General features: G+C 37.8%; 1 protein-coding gene, 1 long non-coding RNA gene and 2 gene segments (V, D, J or C); all 4 read left to right on the forward strand.

The window, feature by feature from the left end:
• Window positions 1–1,259: 1,259 nt before the first annotated feature.
• LOC127139315 (T cell receptor beta variable 28-like) lies at window positions 1,260–1,722 on the forward strand. The segment is given in 2 exon segments: window positions 1,260–1,293; window positions 1,398–1,722. Coding segments are annotated over 2 exon segments (359 nt in total).
• A 254-nt stretch (window positions 1,723–1,976) lies between these two features.
• Window positions 1,977–2,554, forward strand: LOC108886643 (immunoglobulin kappa variable 1-16-like). The segment is given in 2 exon segments: window positions 1,977–2,024; window positions 2,141–2,554. Coding segments are annotated over 2 exon segments (357 nt in total).
• A 2,573-nt stretch (window positions 2,555–5,127) lies between these two features.
• Window positions 5,128–8,967, forward strand: LOC127139316 (uncharacterized). The gene is made up of 4 exons (XR_007809479.1): window positions 5,128–5,432; window positions 5,579–6,062; window positions 6,190–8,376; window positions 8,540–8,967. It is a non-coding gene; the product is annotated as an uncharacterized LOC127139316 (long non-coding RNA).
• Window positions 8,968–9,473: 506 nt separating this feature from the next.
• LOC108886644 (M1-specific T cell receptor beta chain) lies at window positions 9,474–22,076 on the forward strand. The gene is made up of 9 exons (XM_051067116.1): window positions 9,474–9,531; window positions 9,666–10,078; window positions 10,815–10,869; window positions 10,959–11,258; window positions 13,181–13,258; window positions 20,904–21,251; window positions 21,362–21,388; window positions 21,530–21,636; window positions 21,751–22,076. The coding sequence occupies exons 1-9, from the start codon at window positions 9,489–9,491 to the stop codon at window positions 21,769–21,771; spliced, it is 1,392 nt and encodes a 463-aa protein (XP_050923073.1). The 5' UTR covers window positions 9,474–9,488; the 3' UTR covers window positions 21,772–22,076.
• The last annotated feature ends 1,483 nt before the right edge of the window (window positions 22,077–23,559 follow it).

Consider the following 23,559-nt stretch of genomic DNA (forward strand, 5'->3'; position numbering starts at 1 on the left):
ACAACTGAAGGACTCCAGCTGAACGACAATGCAGTGTATTTCTGTGCTGCTAGTCACCACAGCCACACACGTCATTGCTTTCTTAATACAAAAACCTCCCAATAACACAAGTATCATTACAGCCCCCTGCACCTGTATTAACCATTTCTAACCACTGTTAGTCTTCCTTCTAATACAGATCAGAGATTATAATGGAAGGTTCCTTATGTGCAGCTATAAAATACTTGGTATCAAATGTAGCCTCAGACATCCAATATGTCTGCTTTTCATTATGCAGAGAAAAAAGTGCTTTTTATCAGTATTTGTGAATCTAAATGGCAGTGCCCTGTTAAGCCTGTGCTGCAAGTTTACATAGCGCTCCTCTCACCAGCGTCAGATTTTAAAGGGAGGTTCCTTCTGTGGAGCAATGCAGTATTTTACATCCCTCAGATACTCCTCATGTCCTGTGTGGTTGCATCTCATGTTAACAGGATCACTATGAAGACTGACATGCTCATCATTTTTGTAGTCCTGGCTCTGTGGCTTCAAGGTACAAGCACAAAATGTTTTTATTTACTTCCTAACAGCATTATATATGCACAGATTTTCTTTAAAAAAATATTTAATTGACTCCAAGTGAATTACCTTTCAGTAATGCTGAGACATGCTGAGTTCTTGCTTGCACCAAAAATTTGAATCATTTTAAGTTAAATTTGTTGTACTGTTGATAGAACTTTTTAGTTTTATTGAATGATGTATTTTCTCCTCAGTTCGCTGCCAGGATGTGACCCAACACCCTGCAATCAGCTGGAATTATGAGTCCAAATCTGCAGAGATGAACTGCAGCCACAACAAAGACATTTATCATACCCAGATGTACTGGTACAGGCAGCGTCCAGAGGAGACTGACCCTCATTGTCTACACAGTTTATGAGGGGAAGTCAGACTACGGGAGGGCTCCCTCAAACCAAATATGAAACCATCAAGATACCGTACAGACGGGGGCTCTTACTGTGAAAAACCTGCAGCCTGAGGACAGCGGTGTGTATTTTGTGCTGTCAGCAAACACAGTGACAGGAGAAGTATGAGCAGCTGAACAAGAGTGTTGTGACTTCTATATCTTCCAGTAGGTGCGCCGGGGCTCAAGAAATACTTCTCAGCTTAACACACACAGCACTATAAAATATGATGTAGCTGATGTAGATTTAATAAGAGGACTTGTCTACAGCAAACAGAGCCACTCTGTTCTGTGTTCATTCTTTTAATTTGAGGAAGATAAAATGATCTGCTTTCTCCTCTTCTGTTGTCTGGCTGGTAAAAACTTCTAATACAATTGGCTCATACATTAGTTTCATTCATGATTTATCACTATGTAAATAAATTTGTTCTTGCTCTTTTTTGTGTGTTTATGTGTCTAGGTGTTAGTCTGGGTCTTGAGGTCCATCAGTCTCACTCTGATCTCATCAAAAAAACCTGGTGACAAAGTGCAGATTTTCTGCAGCCATGATAAAACTGACTATACGCTGATGCTCTGGTACCAGCGTTCACCAGGAGACACAGCATTGAAACTCATTGGATACTTGTACAACCAAGCTGTAAAAATGGAAAAGGAATATGAGGAACATTTCCATATCTCTGGAGATTTGCGTGGAGTTGCAGCCAAGAATGGCTCTCTGATAGTCCAAATAACTGGACATGAGCAAAGTTGCTGTTTACTACTGTGCAGCCAGCTATGCACAGTGACTCTAGTTTCTCTCTCCTTAATACAAAAACTACTAACCCTTATCACCATTCATGGTTTTAGATTAAAACCTCAAACAGACCCCTCCCATTCAGCTGCATTTTCTTTGAAGCTTTCATCTCTGCCAGCTTATGAACAGTGTTTTGTATCACTTCCTTTTCCTCTGTAAAGGCCAGCTCAGTGGAGGCATCAGTTGAATCTTCATCACTAACATCACTAACACGTATCCTGTCAGGGTCTTAAGCAATTCTTTATTTTGAGGAAGATAAAATGATCTGCTTTCTCCTCTTCTGTTGTCTGGCAGGTAAAACTTTTTCTAATACAATAAGCTTATATGTTTGTAGAAACATTAGCTTCATTCATGATTTATCACTATGTAAAAAAATGTGTTCTTTATTTTTTGTGTGTTTATGTGTCTAGGTGTTAGTCTGGGTCTTGAGGTCCGTCAGTCTCACTCTGATCTCATCAAAAAACCTGGTGACAAAGTGCAGATTTTCTGCAGCCATGATAAGACTGACTACAGGGTGATGCTCTGGTACCAGCGTTCACCAGGAGACACAGCATTGAAACTCATTGGATACTTGAACTTCAAAGATGTTAAAATGGAAGAGCTATATGATGAAGATTTTAAAATCTCTGGAGATTTGTCTGGGAATACAGCAAAGAATGGCTCTCTGATATTAAATCTTGCAGAAAAAGAGCACAGTGCAGTTTACTACTGTGCAGCCAGAGAAACACTGTGACAAAAATTCCCTCTGAACTGAACAAAAACTCTGCACAATCTTTTATCGTCAATGGCTTTGAAGTAGACACTGAATAAATTGCTGCCAGACACCTGCTTTTGTGGTTTGATTTTAGTTTGACTCAATCAAATCATCACAAATCTACACTGTATTTCTGTTTTTTATGGTTTCCTCTAATTTAACCAGAAAAGTACATTTCTAATATGTAAAGAATTCTGTTAAAAGACATCTTTTGAGAGGAATCAGATGAAAGGAAAACCATGTATAGATAAATGTGTGGGGCCACACCTCCTCATGTTAGCTTCCTCCTTAAACGAGGCTCAGTTTAGTGACAAAGCACTCACAGAGGAGACTCCAGTCATGACTTAATGTTGCCTTTCTTTAGAAAAACTCAGTGCTCCATGTCAGATAACTTCATGATGATTAGATTCCTCTTTTGCTGTTTCCTCACAGGTAACAACTGCTTCACTATGCAGTAAGATATAACTAATCTACCTTGACTTCTTAAATCAATAATCTGTCCAACTCTGATTACAGCAGGTTTTTCTCTGGGGGTTCAGGTCCATCAGTCTCCCTCTGCTCTCTTCAGAAAGGTTGGTGATAATGTGCAGCTTTTCTGCACACATGGACAAACTGACTACAGAGTGATGCTGTGGTACCAGCAGTCACCAGGGGACAAAGCTCTGAAACTTCTTGGATATGGATATACCCAGTTTAATGACGACAGCGTGGAAGAACCGTTTAGAAAACATTTCAAATTAGCTGGAGATTTGAAAGGAGACCAAAAAAACGGTTCACTTTCCATAACTGATTTAAAAGCACCCGAACACACCGCAGTATACTTCTGTGCTGCTAGTAAGCCACAGTACATCAAACATCCATCTGCTCTTTACAAAAACCTCTTCCCCTCTCTCCTCTGAATGTAGGTCAAAGAGTAAATCACCCCTCCTCCCATGATCACGTGATATTTTATGATTTTTTTTACTTATATTTGCCAACTTATCATCCCTGTTTATCGTGTTTAAAATTCAGTATACTTCACTTCCCTTCCTGCTTTAGACACAAAGTTTTTTCATGCTCTTCATATTTAACTGCTTAAATTACAACCATCATCCATTTTTTCTGTTCTAAACAGTCAATAAATATTTTTCCTCACAGCCAAAGACTTAACTACCATCAGCCTATGATTCCCAAGCCACAAGTTCTGGGTCATGAAACCTTTGCTACTGATTATACAAGTTTATAAGCAATTAAAAGCTTTTTGTAGCAATTACATTGAACTGCAAGCAGTCCCTGCTGCATTTTTCTAACTACTTGCTTCCATTAACAATATACCCACCAGCTATCAGCAGTATATAACATTCACTGTATGTGAGGCCACTATGAGTTTTCTCTACATCACTTCCTGCCCCCCAATCCCCTCCTCCCTGCCTGATCCAAAAAGCATAGCAGACACTCTATTTGGTTCTTCATATTCAACATGATGACATCTCATCTCATCATATCCATCATCACTGTAATGTGGATTGAAGGTATTATTTATTGATTAAATTGTGAATATGCAAATTAACCCTCAAAAGCCTTTGTCTGTGGAGGAACTGAAGTGCAATATTTACATCCACTCTCACTGATTGCTTATTTTTTACTGCTGTTTTCCCAGGTTTTATTCACCAGTTGCAAGAAATCAGAGTTTAACTTAACATATTTTTGTAATATCTTCACAGGAGTTTACCTCAGTCAAGAGAAACAAGTGTTTCAGACTCCAACTGTCCTTTTAAGCCGACCAAATGGTGAAGTCAACCTGACTCTCACTCATAAAATCCAGAGGTACGACACGATTCTCTGGTATCAGCGCTCAGCGGGAGACACTTCCCTGAGGCTGATTGGCTATGTGTATTATACAAATCCCAGTGTTGAGTCAGCATTTCAGAGCCACTTCAGTGTGAGTGGAGATGGAGAGAAAACAGCTTATCTTCACATTAAGAACCTGAGACACCCTGAAGACAGCGGAGAGTATTTTGGAGCTGCAAGTATATATGCACACTAACAAAGACGATGACTCTCTCATACAAAAACCTCCTTAATGATGCAGCAGATAACAACACACCAACAAGAAACCACTGAAACCAAAGCTCTGAAAAACACAAGTTCTTATGAATGTTGGTTTATTACATCACATTAGGCCTCACCTAACAATGACTGATTGATTGATTAATTAGCTTATTATTTTTTCCAAATGACTAATTTGGTTCAATAAAACGTCCACATATGGTGAAAAAAAAACCCTGTCCCAGTCCCTGTTTTACTATCACAAAAGGCAAAGGGACAGCATATCATCGCAGGTGAGAAGCTGACAAAGGGACTGACAAACAATTTACTGATTATCTGCTATTGATTAATTTTCAGTTGATGACTAATAAAAAATTATTCAAATCATCTGAACTCTAGTTTACACAGACTTAATCCAAACAAATAAGAAAAGACGCAGACAACGGTCAAATCAGTCAAATTTTGGAAGCTGAAAGCACTTTACTGCATCTCATTGATTTATTTGCCTTCTCTGATGTTAAAGAGGAGATATATGAGGAAAGGATAACTGATAATGAGCTTTGCTGGTCAAGTCTGCAACTGACCTGTAAATGACTGTCCTCTCTCAGTTACAAAGGTGCGACCAGAGTGGTGTTGTCTTTAGGTCTTAGGGAGGAGACTGATGAGGGCTGCTTGGGCATGAAAAGTCTCCTAAAACTCTACAGCAGGATCCTGAAGAACAGATTCAACCAACAGATGGAGGCACAGCACATGGTATGCAGCGTTTATCATGAGGATGTGGTGACGAGTCGACCGACAGAAAGAGACAACACACTACCTCCTCAACCTGAGCCTTATTTTTCTCAGAGTTTTCTCATATCAGTGCCTGACAATGTCTTCATCTATGCAAACATTTGGTTTTCTCTTCATCTGTTTTTACAGTAAGAGGTCAAATTTCATCCTGAAATATATAATATGTATATATCTTTTTTAATATAAAATGCTAAATAATCATATTAAAAACAGAGATTTTCTCATTGTTTTTAATTCGTATAAGTTTTGTTGTCTAAATCTGCTTTCTCCACAGGTCATGCGAGCGCTGTTACATTTCAGCAATCTCCTCTCCAGATAGTGAAGGAGAACAGTGAAGTCCACATTAACTGCACTCATGATGATAGTACCCTTCTCTTAATGCTCTGGTATCAGCAAAGAGAGGACAGTCTGTCTATGACCCTCATTACATATGGATATGCAAAAACCAATCCAAACTATGAAGGTCAGTTTGATAAACAATTCAAACTGACAAGAGAAGACGCAACATCAGGAACGCTTACTATTCAAAGAGCCAACCTGTCACACTCAGCTGTGTATTTCTGCGCTGCCAGTACACAGTGATGTGGTTTAATGCCACTCCCTCACTAAAAACCCTGATCTTTTTCCTGTGTTTGCACAAGAAGGGGTGACTCTCTTTTTACACACTCTCACTGGAGGAAGCTGTGTTTCTCCTGCAGCAGCACAAACCTGGAGGATGTCTCCAACTGTGATTGGATTTCTTCTCATCTTGCTTCCATGTAATTACAAAAAACAATTTAACTTAGTTGTTAATTTTACACAATAACTTTTTTTTTTTTTTTTTTTTTTTTTTTTTTACTGTGACTTCCGTATCAACCAGCTCTAAAATCTGTGTTTTTTCCACAGATCAAACAAAGAGTGTGAATTTTCAGCCGTCTCATCCGAGAATAGTCAACAAAGCAGCCAGGGTGGAAATTGAATGCAGTCACGATGACAGCAACCTTTATGTAATGCTCTGGTACCAGCAAGACAGAGGTCTGATGAGCTTGATTGGATACAGCTATCATGGCAACGAACCCACATATGAGAAACAGTTCGAAAACCAGTTTGCGATTACAAGAGAAAGCATCCTGAAAGGATCTCTGATTATTCACAATGTGAATGTATTAGACTCAGCTGTGTATTTCTGCGCTGCCAGTACACAGTGATGTGGTTTAATGTCACCCCATCACTAAAAACCCTGCTCTCTTTTTTTCTGTTCAGGAATCTCTGAGGCAAGCTGGTGGAGCATCAAAAATGTCACAGTCATTCATGAACATATGAAAGCACATGACATTTATGGGGAGGAGTTTAAGGCTGCCATTTACAGGCAAAAACTGTTTACATCCTTAATATAAATCAGACAGCACAATTAGTTTGACTGCACTGCATCCCAGGTGACTAAACGATTCAACATATTTTTCGGTCTTGTTATTTAAAGGATAACTCTGGAAATTCTCCAAAGATTTTTGTGCTTATCAATCAGTTACACTCAGAAAATAGAAAAATTAAGCCAGGATAACATAAATACAACAAAGCCAACACATGACATTATGTTCGCACAAGAAGTAAATGCTGAATCTTGGTGAGGTGAAGCTGTAAGTCCTGGCGTCTCAGAGAGGAGCAAACTTTTTGAAAGAAACTCGAGAAGCCAAAACTCAGACGTGTGAGAGCGGTAGGCCCGATTCCAAGGCCTAATGTGTATTACCTTAACCTGAATTTAACCTGAGTTTAACTTAATCCTAACCTTAACCAGTTATCTGTGCGTACTTCCGGGCCGTGGAATCTAATGTTTACAGGTCAGGATTCGAACAACCGTTAACGGATGTGACTGAAAATCGTTACTGTAACAAAATGCAGCAGCAAATTCTTACCTTGGTGAAGAAGAGAAGCTGTAATTCCCTCCAGACATTTCCGAGAAGCGTAAATCTTTTCTGAAAGAGTCCCAAGCAAGGCAATAAAGTCCAGTTCAAACTTGAAGCAAGCATCCAATCGACGAATCATCCAATCGACGAAGAGTCCAATCGTCAATGCGACGACGAGCAACCGACTCCATCCACAAGTGTGGGCACGGCGAAAACATTTACTTCCCGCACCGGTCTATAGCAACATTTGTCTATCAAACTGCTGGCAATGAGCTCGCTTTTGAAGTGCAAGTTTTAATACTAGTCATCCTCATTTTCTACAAACTAAATTTGCTCATTGTTTAGTTGTTTATTCGGTCCACCAGGGCCGCAAAGTTTTGCGTGCGACAAGTACTAAATGAACGGTTAAAAAGTGGGCGGGGTTTAGCCACTTTAAAAAGACTACCAATCAGGCGGTGACCAATCATGTTCCACTGAGGCCCACCTGTAAGCAGGTTTTTATCCAATCACCTCAGCAGGTGATTTAAATGAAACATTTTACAGCAGAAACACCGGATCATTCTCACGCTGTCAGCAATAATAAAAATCTGCAGTAACTCAAAGGAATCATGGTATTGGAGTATTGGAGGCAGACTAAAACAAAATCAAACAAATAAGGCAGTAACCGGGACTAACACATCCCAAAACCTTGTCTGGTTTTTGAGTTTATTATATTTAACTGAGGAGAAATACACTCTACACTCTAAATACACTAACTTTATTAACTAAAAGAGGTAAACTATAGTACAGGGTTAGTGTTTCTTAATTTATTCACCTGAACATGATATTATTTGATGAAAGTTTGTATTCGTTAGTGATTAGAAACAAAACTGCAGCAAAGATACATGCTGATTTTTTTTATGAGATCAGCTGTGAGCAGAGGAAGAAGGTGGGGAAGAGGAGGTATGATGTATGGAGAAGGTAGACACCTCTCATTTGATATGTAAGACGGCTGTCAGACTAGAACGACACGCAAAACCTCTGCCACTGATGCCGGGTTTCAGATTTCAGTATATGCTGTGATTGTAAATTTGATATGGAAACAGTTGCATTTTCATTTGTCTTTACTGCATAGATCTTGATTTAAGTTTAGTTTCCAGGATGTCTCCAGCTTTATACACGTTTGGATTTTTACTGTTCATGCTCACAGGTGAGCCAGACTTGATTTTATATAACATATCACTAAATATTACACACTCTTGTCTCGGTAACATCTGTACCACTGTGTGTTTATGGTACAACCATGATGAATTTGTAAAAACTGCAACACTTGAATTCAAACTTTACCTCATATTAACTGACTTTCTTGACAGGAAAAGTGAAGAGTGTCACCTTTGAACAGTCCCCTTCTCAGATTGTGAAGAAAGGGACTAAGGAGCTCAGGATTAACTGCAGTCATGATGGCAGCAACCTGCAAACAATGCTGTGGTACCAACACAAACCGAGCAGCCAGTCCATGAGCCTCATTGGGTACACAGTTCTCACGAGTGACCCAGTCTTCGAGGACCAGTTTAAAGACAGATTCCAGCTGAAAAGAGAAGACATACTGAGAGGATCTCTGATCATTCTCACAGTGGATTCATCAGACTCAGCTGTGTATTTCTGTGCTGCTAGCACACACTGATGTGGTTTAATACCACTGCTGCACTAAAAACCTCCTGTAGCAAACTAATGACAGCTCCTGAATGATGAATGATATTTTTTTTACAGTATCATGAATGTAATCATATACCAAAATGTAGTCATGCATATCTTATTGTATATATCAAGTTTTACTTAAAATATAAAGTAAATTGTATATTAAATATATTTTATATAATAATGTCAATAATTGCATTTGCTAATAAATCAATTTTATGAGAATAAGATAAAAAGTTGTGTGTCAAATCATTCAGTTTGGAGCTATACTGTAGTGTCTTTTGATTGTGTAAATGCTATTTCAGATGCTTCCCTCCCTGACAGAAATAACATTTGGTATGATCACTGAATGCTTTGTATTTGCAGCATTAAATGTATTCAATTAACAATGTATCAATAACAACAGCAGCACAAAATACTGGCATCTTTAAAAATATCAGATTTGATATTGGTCTTCAGAGCAATTCTGAACCTCATCACAGATGAGTTTCCATGCAAAGTGTCAGTAGAATTATTGACAGTACGTCCCCTCCAATCATGTGATCATAGGAGCATGTGACATCATGCAGAGGAAAGTGATGTGTGGCTGCGCATCATTCAGCTGGAAGACAGATTGTTACTAACATGCTCATCACCGTCCTTTGTCTGTCTCTTCTTTTAAACTCAGGTGAGTTTTATGTATTATGTCATAATGGATATACTAGTTAACCAGTACTTGAAGGGTTCTACACATCTAAGTGAATTCACTGTTCTGAATATTGAGGTGACACACAATGAAACATTATCCGTCATGTGCTGCAGGTCTCACTGTTGTAGTTCTGCAGTCTGGGGATCAAGTGTCTCACCCAGGAGCCACAGTGATGATGGAGTGCAGCATGGGTCCAGGGTTCAGCATGGGCAGCTACACCATGTACTGGTACCGACAAAACCACCATGGAGCTCCAGTTGAGTTCCTCACCAAAGAATACGACCAAACTGTGGGGCGCTTTCAGTCATCTCTTGATACAGCCAAGAACAACTTCTCTCTTCAAATTACTGAGCTGCACCCAAATGACAGCAGCACCTACTACTGTGCTGCCAGTCACAGTGATGAAAACAGACCAGACATTCATACAAATAACAAGCCTGTCTGTACCAGATGGTATGCAGGAAGGAAGCAGCTGTGGCTTGTTTGGTTTGATGCTAAATTGACAGAGATAGTTGCCATAGTGGAGGTGGAACAAAGATTCTGAATAGTCAAAGCTTCACAGTTCCTATTAATGTAGGATAATAAATTAAAAATAATGGGCTGCTATTTAGGCTGGAGTTACTGCAGGGCAGGTGGGAGTCACAGGGTCGGAAATGACAAGAGAGGTAATGATTCTTGGCAAAGGCAAACAGAGAATGAAGTGTGTCAAAAAATATTGTGTTTACATATCTTTTTTTTTTTATCTAATCAGCTGATACACATTAAAATAAGCAGACTCCAATATCAGAGAAGTTGGATCATGCAGTGATTTAATGGAAGTGATGCATGATAAATGATTTGTCAGGCATTAGTTATGAATTTGTGTATTATTATTATTATTATTATGTGTTTTCACCCAATAAAATAACAGGGAATTTTTAAACAAGAAATTCTGATTAGTGTGGTTAAACATGAATGAATAAACCATGAATGTGGGTAAAGCAGGTCCACATCTCTGCTCTCCTACTGTCAGTGCAGTGAGCATCATAAGGCAAAGTCTACAGCCATGCTAGGACCAGTGTCACAGTGCTCTTTAATGAAGGAGCTGCAGTTGCTGCTTGGTGGCCACTAGAAGACTCTAGCTGTGCTGACAAGCTCCTCCTGACAAACAGAGGGGAGGACGATCAGAGTTTATTTCAGAAGCTTTGACTGTACATTAAGTCACCTGCTCAAAGACAGAGTTGTGACTGTGAATGATGGCTCTGATACGTGTTACTTTTAAGTGTAAGATCACTGTGAAAACAAAGCTGCTCTTGGTTGCAGTTCTAATCATCACTGGTAAGAATATTTGAACTCAGCTGAAAGAAAATCGTAATGTTTTTTTGATTCTCTGTTAATTTATTTGTTGTCTTTTTTCTTGTTTTCAGATTTCTCCTTGTGTGTAAAAATTAACCAGCCTCCATTTGCATTCATTCGTGAGGGAGACCCGTCTGTAACTTTACAGTGTGAACAAGATGACAGTCAGTTTTACTACATGTTCTGGTACAGACAAAGCAACAGTGGGAAAATGGATCTGGTGACATATTCTATCAATAAAGACAACGTGAATACTGAAGCTCCTTTCAACAAATCCAAGTACACCATGTCCCGACCTGCAGTGCTAAGCTCCTCTCTGCAGATAAAACCTGTTGAGGCTGAAGACTCAGCTGTGTATTACTGTGCCTCTAGTAGAGCACAGTGGTTCAGAAAGCCTCAGCAGCTAAACAACAACCTCAGGAGGAAGAGATGACAGGGAGGTGGGATGAGGGGGAAAGGTTAATGTGTCAAACTCTGAGAGGAGTTTGTTGACATGACATGACAACAGACTAACGATCAAACATGAAAATGTGGGAGAGAAGTTGCTTTAAAAACAGAATGACAAACATCTATTAATTAATTAAAGCTACAAGAATTGCTCCCCTGCAGTTCAGTAATGTTTCTGCAACAACACCACGAAGCTGATTAGCTCAGATAAGTGAGCAGGTGTAAATATGGTAAAGATTATTTGTGACATTCAGTATTACTGTCCTGAACTGAATCTAATCTATGTCACACTCTCATTATTGCTATTTTATTTTACTATAATTCTGTGTGCAGCCTGACAAGAGTTTAAGTTCAGTGCATTAAATTCAAGAGGTTATCATGCACTGACCTCTGCAGGGCTCATGTGGCATTACACTTGAATTTAAAAAATATATTGTGCTCAGGATAGTCAGGATAATATGTTATATGGGAGCTGGGCAAACAATTGTTTTCAAAATGCCAGTATGACAAAGAAGTAGTCTGAATTACATATGACATATAAGTGACCTCTGCAGTATGACTATAACATAACATCATAAAAATTACTAAAATACCGCAAGCAAATATAAAAGTTTTTTTTTTTTAAGTATAATACACTGGTCATACAACCAATCATTTGCTTAAATAATCATTTTGATAAGACCATAAATGTCCAGTGTAACACCTCAACAGACAGATTAATATGTTATAATAGAAAATTGATATGTTTAATGTGATATGTTTATTTTACATGTTTATTTTATAGGAACATTAACATAGGGGTACATAGGGGTTCTGCTTCTACTGCTCTACATTTCAGAGGTGAAATTAATATTGTGTATTAATGACCACTAAATGGATTGGACAGCTTTAGTTTCTTTGCAGTTTCAAATTATTAATATGAAACATCATCAACAAATAAATTATGGAGTATCATTATAGATCAAAGGACCCAGCAGCCTATAAAGTAGTTAAACTTGCCACCTTCACCAGATCCTAATACCACTGTGATACATTCTCCTCTTCGTATCACTTAGGAAGTCACTAATTGTTGCATCCTAACTTAAATGTTGTTGGTAAGTATTGAATCCATTTTATGCAGCTCACTTTCTTTTATGCAAAGCACTGAGTAAATGTGTGTCTCTCCACTGATAACTGGGTGGATAAAGAGGCGTGACCATGACAGATGTCACTTCCTCTGAGCAGCTACAAAACAAACTCAAAAAGAGAAACCAGTCTCCCTTTTCCTTCCTTTCGTTCTTGCTTCTTTTCTTAGCTGACACAGAAATAGCAGCAGTCATGTTGGAGCCCGTTCAAGCATCAGTCAGCCCGACCTGCACAGCTGCTGTCACACAGAGAGATGGAGGCTGAGATATGGAGAAGCTGGGTGGGGGAGGGAGAGAGGAGAGAATGAAAAAGACATCAGGTTTTTGTGTGATGCTTTTTCACTGTGGGGACAGGGGGCCACGGTGATACAATCCTATAGCGCCGTCGTACAAAAACCTCCTCCCATTGACAACCATTGTGAAGACGGCTACATGTAACTCGGGAAACTTGTTACAGCAGAAAACATCAGTATTCTGTAAGTGTGTAGGATGGCAGGACACTTTGACACTGAAACATCAATTTATATGCAGAAAACATGCTGGAAAGAAGTTTGAAAATTTACTTTTAAATCATATTCAGAGGATTTGGATTCTTCTTTAACTCATCTCAACACACACCAAAACCTTTGGATGCCATGAAGCTCATCTCTCAGGTTTAAACCCTCTTCATCCTCTGGATTATTAGACTGTGTCTCAAAATGGTGATTATTACGTTTTGTGACTTTTTGGTAGAGGAGACAGTCAGTGTGACACTGGATCTGAAGCTTACTTTGGAAAAGGAACAAAACTCACTGTTTTAGGTAAGTCGGCGCTCTCACAGCTTCTATTCACTGCAAAAAAAACCTTAAAAAAATAGAAAAGCTGACATGAAGGTGAAGGAAAAACTGCTGTTACAAAAAGACAGCAATATTGAGCTGAACAAAGAACACTGTGAACTACAATGAGCCTGCTTACTTTGGCCAAGGAACCAAACTGACGGTTTTAGGTAAATATTTTCATTTATTACTCTATATTCATAGTTGTGACGTTGCCTTAGAGTCTCAGTATAAACAGAAGTATTAGCAAAAATGGTCAGAAGATGATTCTGGTAGAGAAAGACACAAGAGTTTCATGCTCAGTATTTTTGCACCGTGACCTACACTGATCCTGCTTACTTCGGCCAAGGAACCAAACTGACTGTTTTAGGTAAATATGTCTATTTATTATTGTATATGTGTAGTTGTCACACTGTTTTAGAGTCTTAGTATAAACAGAAGTATTAGTAAAAACTCTCAGAAGATGATTCTGGTAGACAAAGACACAAGAGTTTGATGCTCAGTAATGTTGCACTGTGAACAACAATCAGCCTGTTTACTTTGGCCAAGGAACCAAACTGACTGTTTTAGGTAAATATGTCTATTTATTACTGTATATGTGTAACTGTCACACTGCTTTAGCGTCTTAGTTTCAACAGAAGTATTAGTAAAAACTTTCAGAAGATGATTCTGGTAGACAAAGACACAAGAGTTTGATGCTCAGTAGTTTTGCACTGTGACCCAGGGTCAGCCTGCTTACTTTGGCCAAGGAACCAAACTGACGGTTTTAGGTAAATATTTCCATTTATGACTATATTTGTAATTGCCACACTACTTTAGAGTGTTAGTATCGATATAAGTATTAGTAAAAACTCTCTAAAGATAATTGTGGTAGACAAAGACACAAGAGTTTCATGCTCAGTAATGTTGCACTGTGACCAACACTGAGCCTGTTTACTTTGGCCAAGGAACCAAACTGATGGTTTTAGGTAAATATATCTATTTATTACTGTAAATTCATAGTTGTCATGTTACCTTAGAGTCTCAGTATCAACAGAAGTACTAGTAAAAACTCTCCAAAGATAATTCTGGTAGAGAAAGACATAAGTGTTTCATGCTCAGTAATGTTGCACTGTGACCCAGACTCAGCCTGCTTACTTTGGCCAAGGAACCAAACTGACGGTTTTAGGTAAATATATCTATTTATTACTATAAATTCATAGTTGTCACGTTACCTTAGAGTTAGAAAAGTGTTGGCAAAAACTCTCTAAAGATAATTCTGGTAGAGAAAGACACAGGAGTTTCGTGCTCAGTATTTTTGCACTGTGACAACGCCAATGAAGCATACTTTGGAAAAGGAACAAAACTGACTGTTTTGGGTAAGTAAGGATGATTAAAATGGAACAAATGTAGTAAGGTTTGTTACTGAAGTGGGCCATTAAGAATCCTAATGTACTTGGGTTCAGCTCTGTACTTTTTGATGTTAAGCCTAAACGCTGTGCCAATTACGAAGCTTATTTCGGCCAGGGAACAAAACTGACTGTTCTTGGTGAGTAAGACATCAAACTTTCTTCTCATGAACTCAGCTCTAAGACATAAAACAAGTTAAAGGTCTGTGGGGAAAAAGTTTTTGTGTTACATAAAACTTGTAAAAGCAGCATCTTGGGCTGTTTTGAGCACTGATCATGTTCACTGTGGACTAGTGGATATGAACCTGTCTTTGGTGGAGGAACAAAGTTAACTGTTTTAGGTAAGAAACATATATTTTACATAAAGTCTATGATAAGGTCAAAGGTAAAATATCAGAAAAATAGTGAATAAAACATTCCAACAACTGATTATGCAACAAACCTGAAGCTCTTTATAGTTTAAGTTGAGCTCAGAGCTTTTTGTTTGTAAGCTTAAACGCTGTGCCAATAGAGAGGCTTATTTCGGCCAGGGAACAAAACTGACTGTTCTTGGTGAGTAAAACATCAATTTTCTTATGAATTCAGCTTTAAAAGACATAAAACAAGTTAAAGTAGGTCAATTGTTTGGAGAAAAGCATGTATGTTACATAAAACCTGTAAAAAACATAATGCAACAAATGTTGTTTTGGATTGAATGAAAATTGAGATTTAAGATAATAAGCTAAATGTAAATGCTACTAAAAAGCAAAGAAGCAAAGTAAAAGCAGCATCTTTGCCTGTTTTGAGCACTGTTCAAGTTCACTGTGACACTGGTGGTAATGAACCTGTCTTTGGTGGAGGAACAAAGTTAACTGTCTTGGGTAAGAAACATATATTATTCATAGAGTCAGTGATAAGATCTAGTGTAAGAAATCAGAACAAATGTAGGAAATCATTATAACTGAAGTGGTTCTGTAACAAACATGAAGCTCTTTACAGTTTAAGTTCAGCTCAGAGCTTTTTGTTCTTGAGCTTAAACGCTGTGCCAGTTCGAAGCTTATTTTGGCCAGGGAACAAAACTGACTGTTCTTGGTGAGTAAAGTCTCAAAAATTCTTCTCATGAATCTACCTGTGAAACAAGCTGAAGCAGATCAGGTGCTTGGGGGAAAAGTTTTATGTTACACAAAACTTGTAAAAAATAGACTGTAATACAGAAAATCATGTCTTTTGGGTTGAATGAAAAGTGAGATTTAAGATAATGAGCTAAATTTAAAAGCAATAAAAAGGTCAAGAAGGAAAGTCAAAGCAGCATCTTTGCCTGTTTTGAGCACTGTTCAAGTTCACTGTGACTCTGGTAGTTATGAACCTGTCTTTGGTGGAGGAACAAAGTTAACTGTTTTAGGTAAGAAACATATATTATTCATAGAGTCTATGATAAGGTCTAATGTAGGAAATCAGAACAAATGTAAAAATCATTATAACTGAAGTGGTTCTGTAACAAACTTACTGTAGGCTATTCAAACTCTTTATAGTTATTCAGCTCAGAGCTTTTTGTTCTTGAGCTTAAACGCTGTGTCAGTACGAAGCTTATTTCGGCCAGGGAACAAAACTGACTGTTCTTGGTAAGTAAGACCTGAGAACTTCTTCTCATGAACTGTAAAAATAGATTTAAGATAATAAGCTAAATCTAAAAGCAACTAAAAAGTAAAGAAACAAAGTAAAAGCAGCATCTTGGGCTGTTTTGAGCACTGTTCACATGCACTGTGACTCTGGTGTTGGTGCTGAAGCTTATTTCGGTGGAGGAACAAAATTAACCGTTTTAGGTAAGAAAACATTATTGTAATTAGAATGTTCCTTTAAAAAGTACAACACTCAAGTCTAATTTAAGAGTTTTAAATCACTGAGTTTTAATGTTGAAATACAAAGCTTATCTCAGGAACAAAACTGACTGTTTGTGATTAAAACAGAGCCCAGCAGTGTCATATCTGAGAGGTTTGTTCTGCATACAACCTGTAAAAAAAGCAGGATGTAGTTGGTTTTAAAGGACAGTTATGCTGATCATAAAATTGGAAAGTGAGATGCAAAGTGCTGTTTTGAGCACTGATCAGGTGCACTGTGACTCTAGTAATTCAGAGGCTTACTTCGGTGGAGGAACAAAGTTAACTGTTTTAGGTAAGAAATCAATACAAATGAAAAACAGTATGGTAACTGGAATGTTTCTTTAAGAAGTACAACACTCAAGTTTAGTTTAAGTTGTTGGTTTTAAAGGGCAGTTACACTGATTACAAAACCAAGTAAAGAAACAAAGTAAAAGCAGCATCTTGGGCTGTTTTGAGCACTGTTCACATGCACTGTGACTCTGGTGTTGGTGAAGCTTATTTCGGTGGAGGAACAAAATTAACCGTTTTAGGTAAGAAAACATTATTGTAATTGCAATGTTCCTTTAAGAAGTACAGCAGTCAAGTCTAGTTCAAGAGTTTTAAATCGCTGAGTTTCAGTGTTAACAAAACTGTTTGTGATTAAAACAGAGCCCAGCAGTGTCATATCTGAGAGGTTTGTTCTGCATACAACCTGTAAAAAAAGCAGGATGTAGTTGGTTTTAAAGGACAGTTATGCTGATTATAAAATTGAAAAGTGAGATGCAAAGTGCTGTTTTGAGCACTGATCAGGTGCACTGTGACTCTGGTGCTTCAGAGGCTTATTTCGGTGGAGGAACAAAATTGACTGTTTTAGGTAAGAAACCAATCAGATTGAAAACAGTACTGTGACTGGAATCTTCCACTCATGTTTTGTTTAATTTTGGCTCAAAGCTTTAAGTTGTTGAGTTTAAATGTTGTAATGGTACAAAGCTTATTTCAGCTGAGGCACAAAACTGGTTGTTCTCAGGGAAAATAAAGCCTAACAGTGTTGTAACTGTGAGGTCTGTTTACATACAACTTGTAAAAAAGCAGTGGGTAGATGCTGGTTTTAAAGGACATTTATATTGATTATAAATCTAAAAAGTGAAGAAACAAAGTAAAAGCTGTTTTGAGCACTGATCAGGTGCACTGTGATGGTGATGGCAGAGAGGCTGTCTTTGGTGGAGGAACAAAGTTAACTGTTTTAGGTAAGAAATCAATACAAATGAAAAACAGTATGGTAACTGGAAGGTTTCTTTAAGAAGTACAACACTCAAGTTTAGTTTAAGTTGTTGGTTTTAAAGGGCGGTTACACTGATTACAAAACCAAGTAAAGAAACAAAGTAAAAGCAGCATCTTGGGCTGTTTTGAGCACTGTTCACATGCACTGTGACTCTGGTGGTGGTGCTGAAGCTTATTTCGGTGGAGGAACAAAATTAACCGTTTTAGGTAAGAAAACATTATTGTAATTGCAATGTTCCTTTAAGAAGTACAACACTCAGGTCTAATTTAAGAATTTTAAATCACTGAGTTTCAATGTTGAAGAGCAAAGCTGACTGTTTGTGATTAAAACAGAGCCCAGCAGTGTCATATCTGAGAGGTTTGTTTTGCATAGAAAACCTGTAAAGAAAGAAGGATGTAGTTGGTTTTAAAGGACAGTTACACTGATTATAAAATTGTAAAGTGAGATGCAAAGTGCTGTTTTGAGCACTGATCAGGTGCACTGTGACAATGACGGCAGAGAGGCTTTCTTCGGTGGAGGAACAAAGTTAACTGTTTTAGGTAAGAAATCAATACAAATGAAAAACAGTATGGTAACTGGAAGGTTTTTTAAGAAGTACAACACTCGAATTTAGTTGGTTTTTAAGGGCAGTTACACTGATTACAAAACCAAGTAAAGAAACAAAGTAAAAGCAGCATCTTGGGCTGTTTTGAGCACTGTTCACATGCACTGTGACTCTGGTGGTACTACAGAGGCTTACTTCGGTGGAGGAACAAAATTAACTGTTTTAGGTAAGAAAACAATATAAATGGAAAACACATTTGTAATTGGAGAGTTTCTGTAATATGTACGGTACGCAAGTCTAGTTTAAGTGCAAGTGTTTTAAGTTCTGAGACTGTTCTAAGCTAAAATAGAGCCCAACAGTGTTGAGAGGTCTGTTTCACATACAACTTGTAAAAAAGCAGGGGGTAGTTGTTGGTTTTAAAGGACAGTTACACTGATTACAAAACAAAAAAAGAAAAGCAACGCTGTTTTGAGCACTGATTAAGTGCACTGTGACTCTGGTGGTTTTGGCACAGAGGCTTACTTCGGTGAAGGAACAAAGTTAAATGTTTTAGGTAAGAAATCAATATAAATGGAAAATAGTTAAGTAATTGGAAAGTTTCTTTAAGAGGAACAAAACTCAAGGCTAAGAGTTTAAAGTTCTTAAGTTTAAATGTTGTGTCAGTATGAAGCTTATTTCAGCTGAAGCACAAAACTAATTCTTCTAAGTTAAAATAGAGTCAGGAGATAGTTGTTAGTTTTAAATGACAGTTACACCATTTACAAAACTGGAAAGTCAAGAAAGCAAAAAAGTAAAAGCTGTTTTGAGCACTGACCAGGTGCACTGTGACTATGGTAGTGGTGCAGAAGCTTATTTTGGTGGAGGAACAAAGTTAACTGTTTTAGGTAAGAAAACATTTTAAAGTTCATTAAATGTTGATGAGGTATTGTTTTGTTAAGATGCTTTTGATACTGTCAAGATAGTATATGGATACTCTCTAAGTTTTTACATGTCAGAGAATGAAAAAGTTTAAAAAATGTCAAAGTGGAACAGATAAAGAGAGGCAGGAGGAAGAGTTTTTGTGACAGTTGAAAGTCTCTGTGCTCCTACAACGAGGCTTACTTTGGAGCTGGAACTAAACTCACTGTTTTAGGTAAGAAAACCTGCAAAAATAACCTCTCAGAGCATGATTCTCAGCTTGTTTACTGCATGTGAGAAATAAATGGTCAGTATTAAAAATACGTAGTGTTAAAAATATACTTTAAGATCATTTATTTGATGCCACTGAACAAAGTATCTCATTTTTAAAAGTGCTAAGAAGTTATAGGGAAGGTTTATGCCACTAAAAACAAGTGATGTCTCTGTTCTCCAGTCAAAGTAGTGCGGCAATAAAACATTTGGCTCTATGCCCAGAGAGTGTCAGTTCTTATCAGCTCTGTCAAATACTGTGAACACTCAGTCTGAGGCTTACTTTGGAGCTGGAACTAAACTCACCGTTTTAGGTAAGACCATGAAAATTATTACAAGTAACAATAATATACACTGTATTTGTAAACTAGTTGATATCTGCCAGGTTAGAGCTGAGGGTTGTTTTTTATCTTCTCCTCTTAAATGGACTTTAAACCAAAACTTTAATGCCGTTAGCATCTGATTCAATTTGGTATAAATATGTCTTATTTCTACGTGTTTATGTTCAAAAAGGTTTATCTGAAAAAAAGAGCAGAAAGAGCTTTCAGCTTTCAGTGCTGAATGGCAGAGCAGTTTTTTCTGTAGCCTTGTATCAGTGTGAACAACTATGACCCAGCTTACTTTGGCAGTGGCACCAAACTGACAGTGTTGGGTAAGAAATTCTAAAAGTCATGTGCATAAATGTTTGGTTTCTGTGTGTCACTTTACCTAAATGTGTAAAACTATTGTTGACTTTGGTTTGAGGCCTGTTTAAAACTGCTTTGTTTTGTTGCTGTTTTCAGCCAAAACTGCAAATGAAAATGTAAAATTTATGAACTAAGTCCATAAGATAAATCTGTGGAGTTTGTTAAGTTGACACCAGACATACTGTTGTAGTTCAAACATTATTTTAAAGCTTTCAACTGGCATTTAGAGGACATCTTTATGTGCAACAACAAATGAGGAGAAAAGTGTATTTCAAATACAATAATAAGTTTATAAGTGAGATTAACATGACGCAGTGATGCATGGACTAGCTTGTGAAAAACTCAAAATACAGGGAAAAAGTGTTAAAGGTAGTTAGAGGTTCATTCAGCCCCTGTACTGTAGGTCTTTGTCAGTTTTTTACATGCGAGTCAGCACTGTGTTCTGGAAATTATCCTGCTTATTTTGGAGAGGGAACCAAACTAACAGTTCTGGGTAAGACTACTGCAATAACTTCATTAAAACAAACATTTATCCTAAGAAATGTAATCTTGATAATGCTCAGTGTGAGTTATATAACCTGTAATGATCATGTTGTATTTGATGTTGATGTTCAGTGTGAAAAGGTTCACTTGTGTCTCTTTGTAACCCAGTGTTCATGATTCTCAGCTCATGTTTAAATCCTTGGCAGCTTTAATTCAGTGATTTATTTCTTTTGTCTTCACAGAAGATGGGGTTGATGTCACCCCACCAACAGTGAAGATGTTTTGGCCTTCATCAACAGAGTGTCGAAACCCGGAAAATACACGGAAGAAGACCTTACTTTGTGTGGCCACTGATTTCTACCCAGACCATGTCCGTGTGTTCTGGCAGATGAATGGGGAGAATGTCACCACAGGTGTGGCAACTGGCAACCCTGTCAAGCAGCATGATAAGAAGTACAGAATCACCAGCAGGTTGAGGGTCCATGCTGATGACTGGCAAGACTCTGAGAATGAGTTCACGTGCAACGTCGAATTCTTCACCATTGACAAAGGCCCTATAATTATATCAGAGAGCATTCAAAGTAAAGAAGGTATGTTCATTTGGAACTCAGAAATAATCTAACCCTGATCTTGTTGCTTCTTGACATATATGTAAACAACCCTCTGCTCTCGTCTAATCCTTTTGTTATTTGTCTATCAGATCTTTCGCCAAAAGAGTCAACAAGAGGTAAATATATTATTCTGTGGTTCCGTACACCTCAATGCATCTGTTCTAGCATGGTTATCACCAACAGAAAACTCATGGTAGAAATCATAAGCACATAAACCAAGAATCATTAACTCATTTAAATGTTTGAACTTTCTGCAGAAGACTATCTGAAGATCACACAGACTGCCAAACTCACCTACAGTGTTTTTATCATCAAGAGCTTCATCTATGGAGCCTTTGTAGTGTTTGTGGTGTATAAACTTAAGGTTTGTCAAACCCAACACTTGTGATCAATTGGTTTCATATATATGTTAATGAACAGATGATAAAAAAAAAGTGCTCATGACATTAAGACATTGTGTCCTTTCTGTCTGTTTCAGGGTTCAACTGGAAAGTACTGATATGTGAGAGCTGTGCTGAGACAAACTCTGGGAGATGGAATATAATATAATGGAATATAATTGTCTTTCTGTAAATACAACTGAAAACAAAGTAGTTATGTTTCTATAAAGTTGCATGTTGCAGTGCATTTATACAGTAGATGAACAGTTCTGTGCTTATTATTATACTAAAGCTGAAAGCTGGCATGCAAATGCAGTATATTGAATCAAGTTTCTATAGATATGTCATAGTTCTATGCACTGGTTTGTGGTGGTGTAATGCTTGTGTGCTTAATTTGTTGCTCAATAAAAAGTATTTCAAAGGATACTGACAAAATATCATGTCATTTTTCTTTAAAAGTATGTGCTGAATGACTTACTGAGTTTTGTAGTTTGTCCTAAAAACAGTTCTCATGGCGTCTCCATGCAGTAAAATTATTCACTATTTATTTACATTCAGAGTGTATCTAAAACAGAAATGGACCTGAATCAATCTTCATATCACACACACCATTCATTCAGTGTGCTTCTGAATTTGAGAGGAACAGACAAATTAATTACAATATCTGTCAGTTGCTCTAAATTGTTGCTGATATGCAGTTAAGATATGCACCTCCCTACTGTTCTCACGTCTCATCCTACACTGATCTGATAGTGTGAGGTATTTTTAGCAGTTCACCAACCAGCCTGTTTTCTGAGAAATCAACTATTTTCCACTTTCAGATGTTGAAACAGCTCAGCTCAGTAAACCTTCACAGGTAGGTTCTTTTGGTTCATAACAAGTTTTTCCAATGAGCAAACTGAAAGCTGACTCACTTTGGAGGCAATTTCTTGATAAATGAAATCACACTGACTAATCTTTTGACTGTTTCTTTTCTTTTTTCATGTTGTGTAATGATTTGAAGTGGGTTCATACTTAGTTTTTCCACTTTGCACAAACATGAGCAGTGTATTACAGTTTACATTATCTTCATGAATAAAGAAATTTTTCCTTTAGTTCAAACTTTGTCAGAAGGAACGTAAATGTCAAGAGTGTGAGTCTACCACATTAACAACAGGAAATCACCGTTCTCTCCTCTGTGTACAACAAAAGAAGGTCAGAGCTGGTGTTGGTGAGAGGACAAACTGGAGCTTGAAACTGTGCAGAGGAGTAGAGAGCAACAGCAGAGGAGAGGATGTGGTCACAGAGCAGCCTGCAGATCGTTCTCTGTGCTGAGAAATGATGGAGGTGCAACCTTCCACTTAACCACAACCTCCGGCTCAACCAATGCACCTGCATCTCTGCACCAACCCACAACCACACTGCACATCTCTGAGCTGGGAAAGCTGCTATATCTGTGTCAACTGAAGCAACAGAATGAACTTAAATATGTGTTGTATTACAAACAACAGCTGTTGAGATCTGGTGCAGAAATTTGCACTTTAAGGTTTATGTTGTAGGTTCAGGACAGATGTAAAATGAATTTCACTACAATCAGAAAGATTCAAACATTATCAGGCAGACTTAAGACACCTATCAACAGTTCATTTAAAGAGTCTGTAAGAGAGTGTGTATAGTGCTATCATTTCTATGTGAACCACTATGAGACACTATTCTGTATGTGACTATAAACACAATCTGGCCATATACCAAATACTGTCCAAACAGTCTCTCATCAAACTGTGCAATTATTTTTTACCAGTAGAGACTCCGGTGGGACTCAAACTGAAGAAGACCACGTTCTCCTTTCTCCATTTGTTTCCTTGAAAAACATGTTTGTACCAACTGGAGCCACATAAACAGGAAACAGTGTGAGTCAGTAACAGAAG

This window comes from Lates calcarifer, unplaced genomic scaffold (genome assembly GCF_001640805.2).
Source record: "Lates calcarifer isolate ASB-BC8 unplaced genomic scaffold, TLL_Latcal_v3 _unitig_1140_quiver_1762, whole genome shotgun sequence".
Lineage (NCBI taxonomy): Eukaryota > Metazoa > Chordata > Actinopteri > Centropomidae > Lates > Lates calcarifer.

Bases quoted from the DNA above. Each gene is read 5' to 3' on its own strand.
- LOC108886644 (XM_051067116.1), top strand. From the start codon at position 9,489: ATGCTCATCACCGTCCTTTGTCTGTCTCTTCTTTTAAACTCAG. The intron at 10,079-10,814 runs GTGGAACAAAGA...GTTACTTTTAAG, and splicing joins AGATAGTTGCCATAGTGGAG to TGTAAGATCACTGTGAAAAC. The intron at 13,259-20,903 runs GTAAGTCGGCGC...TTGTCTTCACAG, and splicing joins AACAAAACTCACTGTTTTAG to AAGATGGGGTTGATGTCACC.